Below are 12742 nucleotides of genomic sequence, written 5' to 3'. Positions count from 1 at the left end.
CCAGTTCGCGCCCGGGCGCGGGGTCTGGGGGTCCCACAGCCCCCGTCCCTGGAGAGCGCCCTCCCAGCGAGTGCTCCGGGGCTCGGAGAAGAAGCGGGGCCACGTGTCTTTGTACGGGACTCGTGGTGGGGTTTCTCGGCTTGCATTGTGTCATCTTGACATTTCTGTTAGTCAGAATGCTCCAGCCCCTGTCCTTGGAGTTGTCATTGCGTGACCTTCTGTCTCTAGGGGAAGATTAAGGAAAGTCGCCCACGTTTAGCGCTGGGAACCCGTGCGGCCCTCAGAAACCGCGTCGCCCTTGCTGGTTCTCCACCGACTGTCAAAGCTGCTGGATGTCCTGCCCCGCAGGGGCAGCAGTGCAGGCAGGCGGGGCTACTGGGCACTCAGGGACCCAGCCAGGGGACCCACCTAAGAAAGGTCACCTGAGTTCAGAGGGGGGACTCAGAGGGCCACGTGGACCCCCGCCAGTCTTGTGAATGAGGAAGGAAACAAGGTTCTAGCAATGCTCTTTAAAAGCAGCTTTACCCCAGTGTGATTGACATTCAGCAAGCCGCACGTGTTTAAGGCGTACAATTTGATAAATTCCGCAGATTATACACTCGTGCAACACCCCACAGTCCGTGGAGGGCAGATATTTATCATTGTCCCTGTGGCCTCGCGGTGCCCACGGTTCTCCCTCCCACGGGCCCCTTCCTTATTCTCCATCCCTAGCGTCTGCTTTTTATTACTTGGCTTAGTCTGAATTTTCTAGAATTTTGTATAAATGGAATCTGCAGTCTTTTATCTGGCTTCTCTCGCTCGACATAATTATTTTGAGATTCATCTATGTTGCTGTGTGTATCCATAGTTCATTCCTTTTATTCCTGGGTAGTGGTCCGTGGTATGGATGAACCACAGTATGCTCATCCATTCATATGTTGGGAAACATTTGATTGTTTCCAGTCTGGGTCTTTTACAAAGTTATCATGCACATTTGTGTGCCAGCCTTTGAATGGGCATATGCTTTTATGTCTTTTGAATAAATACCTAGGATTGGAATGGCTAGGTCACATGATATGATTAAGAACATAACTGTTAGGCTAGATGCGATGGCTCACGCCAGTAATTCCCAAACTTTGGGAGGCCGAGATAGGCAGATCACTTGAGTCCAGGAGTTCAAGACCAGCCTAGGCAACACAGCAAAACCCCATCTCTACAAAAAATACAAAAATTAGTCAGGCATGTTGGCATGCACCTGTAATCCCAGCTACTCAGGGGACTGAGGTGGGAGGATCGCTTGAGCACAGGAGTAAGTCCTGTTCACGCCACTGCACTCCAGCCTGGGTGACAGAGTTGAGACCCTGTCTCAAAAATAATAATAATAATAACTAAGAAATGGCCCAACTAGTTTGCAAAGTTGTACCATTTTACATCCCCACCAGCGATGTCTGCATGTTCCAGTTGCTTCATGGTCTCACCAATACGTGGTATGGTCAGGCCTTAACTGTACACATTCTAACAGGTGTGTAGACATATCTTATTATAGTTTTGATTTTCATTTCCCTGGTAACTAGTGATGTTGAGCATTGTTTCATGAACTTACTTGCCATCCACATACAGTCATCTGTGGCTTAACAATGGGGATACATTCTCAGAAATGTGTTGTTTCATCATTGTGTAAACATCATAGAGTATATTTACACAAACCAGGATGGCATAGCCCACTGCCCCCCTTGGCTATATGGTTTAGCCTCTAGCTCCCAGGCTGCAAAACTGGACAGCATGCTACTGTACTGAATACTGTAGGGAATTCTAACACAATAGGAAGTATTTGTATATCTAAACATAGAAAAGGTACAGTAAAATCTTATGGGACCACTATTGTATATGTGGTCTGTTGTTGACTAAAACCATTGTTATAAGGTACATGACTGTATCTTCTTTGGTAAAGTGTCTGTTCAAATCTTTTGCCCATTTTTTAAATTGGGTTGTTTGTTTTCTTATTTAATTTTGAGGTTTCTTGGGATATTCTATATATGAATCTCTTGTGAGATATGTGATTGATAGGTATTACCTGCTAGTCTCTGGCTTAGATTTTATTCTCTTAGCAATGTGTTTTGAAGAACAGAAGTTCTTAATTTCTATGGAGTCCAGTTTATCCATTTTTTCTCTTTTAAGGATTATGTTGGGTTATGGTATCTAAAAAAAATATTTGCCTAACCCAAGGTCATACAGATTTTCTCTTATATTTTCTTCTAGAAATTTCATAACTTTATATTTTACATTTAAGTCTGTGATCCATTTTGAGTTCATTTCTGAATATAATGTGAAGTATGGATTGAAGCTTTTGATTTATTTATTTATTTTTGCATGTGGATATCTGACAGTTCCAGCACTGTTAGTCGAAAATAAGTATTTGTGCATCTAAACCCTTCCTTTCTCCACCAAACGGTCTTTGCACCTTTGTCAAAAATGAATGGACTATATATGCATGAGTTTATTTCTGAGCTGTCTTGTCACGCATGTGCAAAACAGGGCAAGGTTTGACTGGTTCACCTGGTGAAGACGTGAGGAGCCACTTTATTACATAAACAGTGAAAGGAAGAGTAGCCAGTGGTGTTGGCTCCTCACGGTCTTTATCCCACACACCAAAAAGGATAACACCTAGACAAAAGGGGCTGGATAACGTCAACGCAAGTTGAAGAATACCCCATTTCTGAGCAGCCATGCCTAGATCTGAACTGAGAGGTTCATAGCCTGTATCTCTATTCTGAAGGGGCTGAAGCAGGAAGCTCCCTGCCTCCTCAGGATCCAGAAGGCATTGAGAAACCGTCTTATAGCAGCATCCTAGGGGACATAGCCAGGCGAGGGGGCAAGGGCCTTATAGCAACTCCTTACAAGCTTCCAACCCAGGAGTATCCAGGTGTTCTGCCCAGACGTAGATTCAGTACTGGTTTGCTTGGTGGCCTATGTGGATATGTGCAGGGTCACCAGGGTGCCACGGCAGAGCCATCCCCCTTCATCTCTATTCTGTTTCATTGCTCTATTTGCCTATTTTAACACCAATACCATACTGTCTTGAATACTGTAACTTTATAATACATTTTTAAGTCAGGTAGTATAAGTTTTCAATCATTGTTCTTCTTTCTCAAAGTTGTTTTGGCTATTCTAACTCCTTTGCATTTCCAGATGAATTTTAGATTCAGTTCATCCATTTCTACAACATAGCCTGCTGAGTTATGTTGTCCAAATCTATAAATCAATTTGGAGAAAAATAAAAATAAAAATATTAAGGCTTTCAAATCATGCACACAATATACTCCTCCATTTATTTATTTCTTCCTTAATTTTTCTCAGCTGTGTTTGATAGTTTTTTAAGGTACAGAGTTTGCATATATTTTGTAAGATTTATCCCTAATTATTTCATTTTTGATGCTGTTGTCAACTGTATATTTAAATTTCCATTTCTGATTGTGTGTAGCTACTATATAAAATTTATAATAATTTATTTTTGCATATTGACCTTGTATCCTATAACCCTTCTAAACTCACTGTTCTAGTAGAATTCCACAGGATTTCTTGTAAGCAATCATGTTATCTACAAATAAATACGATTTTACTTCTTCTACAATCTAGATGCCTTTTATTACTTTTCCTTGTTTTATTGCACCGACTAGAACCTCCAGTGCGCTGCTGAATAAAAGTGGTGAGAGCAGACAATTTTTCTTGTTCCTAATCCTAAGGAAAGCATTAATTCACCACTAAGTATGATATTAGCTGTAAAATTTTGCAGATTCCTCTTTTCAGAGATAGAGAGCTCTCTTCTGTTTCTAGTTTGCTGACAGTTTGTATTACAAATTAATATTGAATTTTCTCAAGTGCTTCTTCTACACATATGGAGATAATCATATGGTGTAAGTTTGGTCTGTTAATATAATACTTTATATTGATTAATTTTCAAATGTTAAACTAACCTTGCATTCCTGGGATAAACCATACTTGATCATGAGGAGTTATCCTTTTTTATATATTATTGGGCTTGATTTACTGGAAAAAATATTTAATATCCACATCTATGTTCATGAAAGATATTGGTCTGCAGTTTTATTTTCTTGTAATATCTTTGTCTGGTTTTGGTATCAGAGTAATGCTGGCCTCAAAAATAATTTGAGAAGTAGTCTCTCCTCTTCTATTTTCTGGAAGACCTTGTGTAAAATTATTATTTCTTCCTTAAATGTTTGGTAGAATTCATCAGTAAAGCTATCTGGACATGAGTCTTTTTGTGATAAGGTTTTTAACTATGAATTTAATTTCTTTACTAGCTATAGGGCTACTCAGATTCTTTCTCTCTTTTTTTTTTTTTTTTTTTGAGTGAGCATTTTAGTGCTTTAATAGTTGTATTTTCTAAGAGATTGACCTCTTTCAGCTAAGTTGTTGAAACTTACTGCCATAAAGTTGTTCCTTATTATCCTTTTAAGCACTGTAGATTCTATAGTGATATCACCTCTCTCATTCATGATACTAGAATTTGTCTTCTTTTCCCCCTAATAAGTCTTGCTTTTGGTTTCATTGTTTTTCTCTATTTCACTGATTTCCACCACACTCTCTATTATTCTTTCTTGCTCACATTTGGGTTTCATTGGCTCTTCTTTTCTAGTTTCTTAAGGTGGAAGCTAATGTCATTGAGTCAGGAACTTTCATGTTTTTTAATATAGGCTTTTAGTGCTATACATGTCTCACTACATACTATTTTAGCTGAATCCCACAAATTTTAATATGAGTGTTTTTGCCTTCAATCAGTTTTAAATACTTTCTAATTTTCCTTTTTTTTTTTTTTTGAATCATGGGTTATATAGAAGTATGTTATTGTGTTTCCAAATACGTGGGGATTTTCCAGATATGATTTCTAATTTAATTCCATTGTGGCTAGAGAATTTATTTTGTATGACTTTACTCCTTTTTAAATTTATTGAGAATTGTTTTATGATCCAAGATATGCTATTCCTTGGCAAACGTTTCATGTATACTAGAAAAGAATGTATACTCTGCAGTAGTTCAATGGAGTGTTCTCATGTTCAATGTTCAATGGAGTGTTCAATGGAGTGATAAATGTCAATTAAATCAAGTTGCCTAACAGTGTTGTTTAAGATTTCTATATACTTGCTGATTTTCACTGGACTTGTTTTACAAGTTATTGAAAGAAGAGTGTCAGACTCTCTAAGTATAATTGTAGATTTGTCTGTTTCTCTTTGCAGTTCTATTGGTTTTTGTTTCAAGTAATTTGAAGCTCTATTATTAGGTACATAAATGCTTAGCATTATTCTGTCCTTTTGAAGAATTGACCTTTTTATCATCATGAAATTATTTATCTTTAGTAATATTCTTTGGTCTAGGTCAGGTGCAGTGGATCACACCTGTAATCCCAGCACTTTGGGAGGCCAAGGTTGGAGGACTGCATGAGGCCGGGAGTTTGAGACCAGCCTGAGCAACATAATGAGAACCCTTAGCCAGGGGTGATGATAATAAAAATGTATTTCTCACAGTCCTAGAGGCTGGGAAGTCCCAGATCAAGGTGCCAGCAGATTCACTGTCTGGTGAGGGCCTGTTCTCTGCTTCCAAGATGGCATTGTGTTGCTGCATTGTCACATGGCAGAGGAGCAGAAAAAATGGAAGAGGCAAATTTAATCCCTCAAGGCCTTTTATAAGGGCACTAATCCCATCTATGAGGGCCTAATCACTGCCTAATGACCCACCTCTTGATACTATTACATTGGGAATTAAGTTTCAACATGGATTTTGGAGGGACACAAACATTTCAACCACAGCATTTGTCATGTGGATCTCTCTGACATGAAACTTGCTTCATCAAAGTATGCAAACTGAGGAGACAATAGAGACGATCTGCTTGCAAGATGGAAGTTATAATCTTCTGTAATTTATTCACAGAAACAATCTCCTGTCACCTTTGCAATAGTCTGTTGGTTAGCAGCAAATCAAAGGTTCTGCGCACACTCAAGGAGAGGAGAGAAGAGCATGGATACCACAAGATAGACTTCAATGGGAAACCATGCTAGAGACTGCCTACCACACCATCCTTTCATTTTTTAACTTACCTGTGTCTTTATTTTCTAAGTGGGTTTCTTGTAGGCAGATTATAATTGAGTCTTGCTTTTTTTAATCCAATCTGACAGTTTCTGTTTTTTAATTGGGTGTACATCATTCATATTTAATGTAATTTTGATACGGTTAGGTTCAAAGCAAATGTCTATTTCTTTTCTATTTGGTTCATCTATCATTTGTCTCTTTATCTTCTTTTCTAACTTCTTCTATTCTGAACATTTTTAATGATTTCATTTTACTTCCTTTTTTGGCTTACTAAATATAACTTTTTGTTGTGTTAAGTGATTTCTTTAGGGTTTATAGTATACATCTTTATCACATTCTACCCTCAGGTAATACTATTCGACTTCATGTGTAGTATAAAAACTATATGGCAGTATACTTCCATTTCTCTCCTCCTGGCCTTTGTGCTATTATTGGTAATATACATTTTACTTCTACATATAAGTCCCGCAATACATTGTTATTATTTTTGTTTAAACAGAGAATTTTCTTTTAAATATATTGAAGTAATAAGAAACAAGTGTTTGTGTTTACTCATATAGTTACCACTTCCAGTTCCCTTCATGTATTTGTGTAGCTCCAAAATTCCATCTAGTATCACTTTCCTTCTGCTTAAAGGGCTTTCTTTAACATTTCTTGCACTGTATGTCTACTGGTAATGGGTCCTTTCAGCATTTGTATGTTTGAAAAAGTCTTCATTTCACCTGAGTAATTGAAAGGCGTTTTTGCTGGATACAGCATTATGAGTAGACAGTTCAGTTTTTTATTTTCTTCTTCTTTTTTCTGCACTTTAGACCCATAACTGTACTGTCTTCTAACTTGGATTTTTTAAAATGAGAAATTTGCTATCCCCTTCTTGTCTTTGTTCTTTCATATCTAATAAATATCCTTTTATCTGGCTTTAAGATTTTCTGTAATCCCTGGTTTTAAGCAATTTGGTTATAAGGTGCTTTGATGTAGTTTTCTTTACGTTTCTTTTTTATTATTATTAGATGATGTCTCACTCTGTTGCCTAGATTGGAGTGCAGTGGCATGATCTTAGCTCACGGCAACCTCTGCTTCCCGGATGCACATGATTCTTCTGCCTCAGCCTCCCAAATAACTGGGATTACAGATGCGTGCCACCACACCAGCTAATTTTTGTATTTTTAGTAGAGCCAGGGTTTCACCATGTTGACCAGGTTAGTCTTGAACCCCTGACCTCAGATGATCTGCCTACCTTGGCCTCTCAAAGTGCTGGGCTTAGAGGTGTAAGCCGCCACACCAGGCCAGTTTTCTTTATGTTTCTTATGCTTGGGATTCATTGAGTATCTTAGATCTGTGGGTTTATATGCTTTTCATCCAATTTGGAAATATTTTGGCAATTATTTCTTCACATTTTTTTCTATACAACCAGTACTCTCCTTCAGGGACTTCAATTACACATATACTATGCCACTTAAAATTGTTCCACAGTTCACTGATGCTCTGTTCATTTTGCTCAGCCGCTCTCTCTCTCTCTCTGATTGATTGATTGATCTCTTCTGAAATACCTGATCTGTCATGAACCTTATCCAGTACATTTTTATCTCCAACATTGTAGTTTCAACTTCAGAATTCCAATTTTAGGACTTACATTTCTGTATTTTACTTAACATGGTCAGTCTTTCCTCTAGCTTCTCAAACAAGTGGAATATAGTTATAACAACTGTTTTAATGGCCCTGCCTACTAATTCTGTCACCTGTGTCATTTCTGTGTCACTTATTTATTTATTGTAGAATTGGGGTCTTGTTTTGCTGCCCAGGCTGGTCTCAAACTCCTGGCTTCAAATGATTCTCCTGCCTCAGCCTCCCAAAGTGCTGGGATTACAGGCATAAGCCACCGCTCCCAGCCTCTGGGTCACTTTTGATTTTTTGTGCTTTTTTTTTTCTCTATATTTCATTGGGTGTTTGATATTTTTGTATTCCTGTCAATATTCTTGATCTCTGCTCTGGAATGTAAAGTTACTTGGAAATAGTTTGATCCTTTTGGGTCTTGCTTTTAAGCTTTATTAGTCAGAATTCAATCGGTGGTTAGTCTAAGGTTAATTTTTTTTTTTCTACTATTGAGACAACTCATTTTGGTACTCTCTCCATACCTAATTATTTATAAGGTTTCACACTTTGGTTGCTGAGAACAGCCACTATTCCTGAACCTGTGCATGTGATGAGCACTGCACCACTTCTGTCCTAGAAACTTTCTGGTAGAAATCCACCAGCCCACACTCTCAACCTCTATGCACACAATATATTTGACACATTTCAGTCGGTTCTAATCCTTCCTTTCAGGTGGTTTTTTCCACAGCTTAGGTAGTTTCCTCATGCCCACACACTACTTAGTATTGAGCTGAATACTCAAGGGGGCCCTCTGCAAAGTTCTTTCTGTGTGAAGCTCTTTCTGTGTGAAGCTTTCTCCTCTCCAGCACCCTACCCTACAAACTCCAGCTGCCCTGGGATCCCTAGACTTCCAGTGCCATCTCCTCCACTCAGAGAGCTCACCAGGCTCTGCCTGGATCCTCTTCATAGAACCCTCAGCCTGGGAGCCCAGAAGGCCTTTGGGAGGTTGAGAAATCCAATGTTGCCAATCATACTGGGGAGTAAGTTCCAACCTTGTGACACATTTCTGTCCTTAGCTGCGGGCATTCTCCACTTTCCACTAAGAGGTTTTCTTTCCAATTATTAATTAAACATGGATTAATTTCTACCTTGCATTCACTTGCAATTTTTGTTCTTGACTCATCTGACAGATGATTTGCTGGGATGTGAAAAGGTGTCATCTTGTGAAAAAATTAGAGAAATTCCATTTATTTTGAAACACACAGCTCCAAGGTCAACCAGTATTGACTCCATTCCTGCAAGCATTCAATCACCAGTTATTGAACCCTGTGAGGGGCTGAAGCTGGGCTGCATTAGACATAGTCCCTGCCCTCAAAGTGCTTGCAGTTTCAGGGGAGAGGAAGGTAATGATATGGCAATGTGCCAAACATTGGACCAGAAATATGTCAAATATATTGTATGCATGGAGGTTGAGAATGGGATGCTGGTGGATTTCTACCAGAAAGTTTCTAAGACAGAAAGAAGCATCAGCTTTATTAAAGGACGGAAGCCAACCAAATCAATTGCAAAAGTCTTTCTATATACTAAGAAAAGAGGCAAAATTATTCAATTGTGCATTGAATGCATTCAAGTTTGATCACATTTTCATACGATACAATTTTATATCTACACTTACATATTTAACACATTTGAGGCCCAGGTTGAATTCTAATTCCAACACTTACTAGCTGTGCAACATTGGACACATTATTTAATTTTTCTGGGTCTCTGTGTTCTCACTTGTAAAATAGGGATGATAATTGAGCCTACTACATAGGACGGTTATGAGAATTGAATGAATTACTATAGCTAATTTGCTTAGAAGAGCACCTACCAAATAGAATTACGCAGGTGCTGACTGCAATTGCTGGGGCCTCATGTCTAATCACTGTATTTCTTTTATGGGAATTGAAACTATATTTTACTATTTCAAATTCATTTGGGGGCTTGATGTTTCTTTCCTTTATCTCCATAGTTGTTGGTCATTTATTACTTACTTGCTATAATGTCTTTAGTCAAGAATATAAACTCCCCATTATAACATGTTCCTGTAGAAAATATAACTCACTTGATGATATTCCAAGTTAGGGTATTCACCATTCCTCCCTCCCCGCCTTGCCAAAATGCATGGTTATATTTATTATTCTCTTGTTCAAAATTAAGTTCTTTAAATGCAACATGGTATCCTGCATTGGATCCTAAAATTGAACATGAACATTAGTGAGAAACATGGTAAAATCCAAATAAAGTCAACAGTTTGGTTAATAGTCTTGTACCATTGTTAATTTCTTTGTTTTGACAAATATACCATAATAATATCGGATATTAACTTTAGGGGAAGCTGGTGAAGGATATTGAGAAACTCTCTATGCTATCTTTCCTACTCCTCTGAAAATCTAAAATAATTTTAAAATAAAAAGGTTTTTAAAAATCAAGTCTGCTTCACACCTTGGGCCCCAACTCCTCTCCCACTTTAAAGGATCTGAAAAGTATTGCTTCTTACTAAGAAATGAGAATGCAGCACCCAATCATAGCACAAAATAAACGCAAATGCTGTGAACCCTTACAGTACTCCTGAAGAGAAGCCAACAAGCTTACATTTGGACACCATAAGGGGCTGATGCCATCTGCAGACCACCAGAGCTACCCAGCTTACACGCTGCACAATACAATCTAATATCCTGCAGACCACCAGAGCTACTCAGCTTACACGCTGCACAACAGAATCTAATATCCTGGCTTCCGTTGGTTTTACAAAAATCATACGGGCCCAGGCCATTGTTTAATAAGGACTTTTTAAATGTCTTTTTATTAGAGTGGGGACTTAAAAAAATCTCTCTTCTGTCTTCCTCTTCTTCCTCCTCTTTCTTCTTTCTTGTTTCATTTTCTCTTCTCTGTGCCACTCTATGGGAATCTTTCCCTTTGGCTGTTTAATTTGACCCTCTTGACTTATTTAAATCCGGATTATTGGGGGAAGGTTTAAGATAAGTGATGAATAAACCAGCATTTCAGGCAGAACTCTGTAATAGCTGACTTAGAATCCCTTCAATATCAATGATGATAATGGAATATGCTGGCAGGTCCCATTTAACACCTCTACAATAACACAGCCAACTACCTTGAAGGATAAAAAGTTAATAGATGTCGAAAGGGCCTGAGGTTTTGACCATGGCTTTTCAGCTCTAAAGAGTCCCCCTAAAGTCATACTCTGAGGAGGTCTGGCTTCAGGTAGTATAAACATTATCACTTTGACAAGAAAGAGCTACTTTCTCTGCAATCTTTTTAAACACAGTAGATTTTAGGTCATCCTTAATTTTTTTACCTCACAGTAGAGAGGGGGTCGCTGACCTACATACAGAGCCATTCCATTTTCTGACTCTTGATGACAATGGTCTCCACACCTAGGGACCCTGTTCTGCTCCATCCCCTTTTAGTTGGCAATTCGCCATGGGCACAGGACTTTAAAACCTTTGAGTCTCTGAGTTCCTGGGATTAAAAAAAAAAAAATTACCTGTGCTTCCTTCCAACCAGCAAGCTTCAGAATTCAGAATTCAACACACTGAAAGGGATATCAGAGCTTTAATCTAGGAGCCTTTTGAAGAGATTTTCCCAAAAAGAAAAGTTCCAGTAAAGTTACTGTGTTCACATCAGTAGCCTGCATGCTAGCCTCGCCCTATTTATTATCAGATTCCTCTCCTTGATCCTTTTTTATTCGAGATAATTAAAATAAGAAAATAATGTGTTGATGCCCTGTTCTTTTTCTTATCTATAGCTGTCTTGATTTAAACAAAAGTGAGGATGACTTGCTTTCTTCATGGAACTTATTAATGAAAAGCATGCAAGTTTACTTTTTTGTCTCAGGTGTGTTAATTCAACTAAACGAAAAATAATTCACGGGGGCACAGTGGCTCATGCCTGTAATCCCATCATTTTAGGAGGACAAGACTAGAGGATCACTTGAGCCCAGGAGTTTGAGACCAGCCTGGGCAACATAGTGAGAAAAATTAGCAAGGCATGGTGGCACGCAACTATAGTCTCAGCTACTTGGGAGGCTGAGTCTGGAGAATCACTTGAGCCCAGGAGGTCGAGGCTACAGTGAGTCATGATCACGTCACTGCACTCCAACCTGAGTGACAGAGTGAGACTCTGTCTTAAAAACAAACAAACAAACAAAAAATGATTCATCAGCTGGAGTTGGATCTATAAAAGCAGCTAATTATCTTATGGGTTGGGGAACCCAGTAATCTCCACCTAAGAACAGGAAGTTCACCTGCCTGAGATGCCAGGTTCACAGGCATTGATACATAATCCAGAAAACAATACATTCTTTCCACATCCCAGGTGAGTGACTACTGGTTATTCAAGTAGAGAGGAGAACATGGTCTTGTTCAATAAAACTTTAAGGCATCTTGAGGAATACTGAAGAATGAGATGTCAGAGAAAGGCGGCCCCCAGTAGATGATTTAATATTTGCAGAATGTCACACATTCCTGAGCATTTGCAAATGTCTTATTTCCTCTGAACCTCTCAGGCCTGCAAGGCATGGTACGGACTAGAAAACTGAGGCTCAGAGAGAGTCCGTGTTATGCCGGTAAGGTGGCAAGGAACAGAAACCAGCAGAGTCAGGACCCAAAGCCAAAGTTTGTGAGAACAACGCTAAAAGATTGCCTCTCCTTTGTTAACTGAAGTTTTTTTCCCCAAAAACTGTCTATAATCAGGAAGTAGTCCACTTATCTCTGGCCACCTCCCTTCAAACATCCTCTGTTACAAGTGTGTCCCTTTCCCTGACCCTCAGTGGCATCCCAGGCACATTCTTCAGCTTTCTGGTCACTTGGCAAGTCCCATTTTAATACCCAAAAGCCAGTCCATGCCAAATCAAACTTTATACTCTGGGCAAAAGCCTTGATCAGACACTTTCTGAACAACATACAAATGGCCAATAAGCAAATGAAGAGGTGCTCAACGTCATTAATCATCAAGGACATGCAAATGAAACCACAAAGAAATATTCACCATTTCACATGCA

General features: G+C 38.9%; 1 protein-coding gene across 1 annotated transcript in view; it reads left to right on the top strand.

Annotated features, from left to right (window-relative positions):
• The window catches only part of ASB18 (ankyrin repeat and SOCS box containing 18), an 82221-nt gene that overhangs the window by 27081 nt on the left and 42398 nt on the right, over positions 1–12742 (top strand). The window contains exon 4 of the mRNA XM_011980332.1: positions 5–111. Within this exon, the coding sequence (XP_011835722.1) occupies positions 5–111 (107 nt within the window). The remainder of the gene's footprint in view (positions 1–4; positions 112–12742) is intronic.

The sequence above is a fragment of the Mandrillus leucophaeus genome, unplaced genomic scaffold (assembly GCF_000951045.1).
Source record: "Mandrillus leucophaeus isolate KB7577 unplaced genomic scaffold, Mleu.le_1.0 Scaffold21, whole genome shotgun sequence".
Taxonomy (NCBI): domain Eukaryota; kingdom Metazoa; phylum Chordata; class Mammalia; order Primates; family Cercopithecidae; genus Mandrillus; species Mandrillus leucophaeus.
Note: the sequence above shows the minus strand (reverse complement) of the source record. Positions and strands in the feature narration are given on the sequence as shown.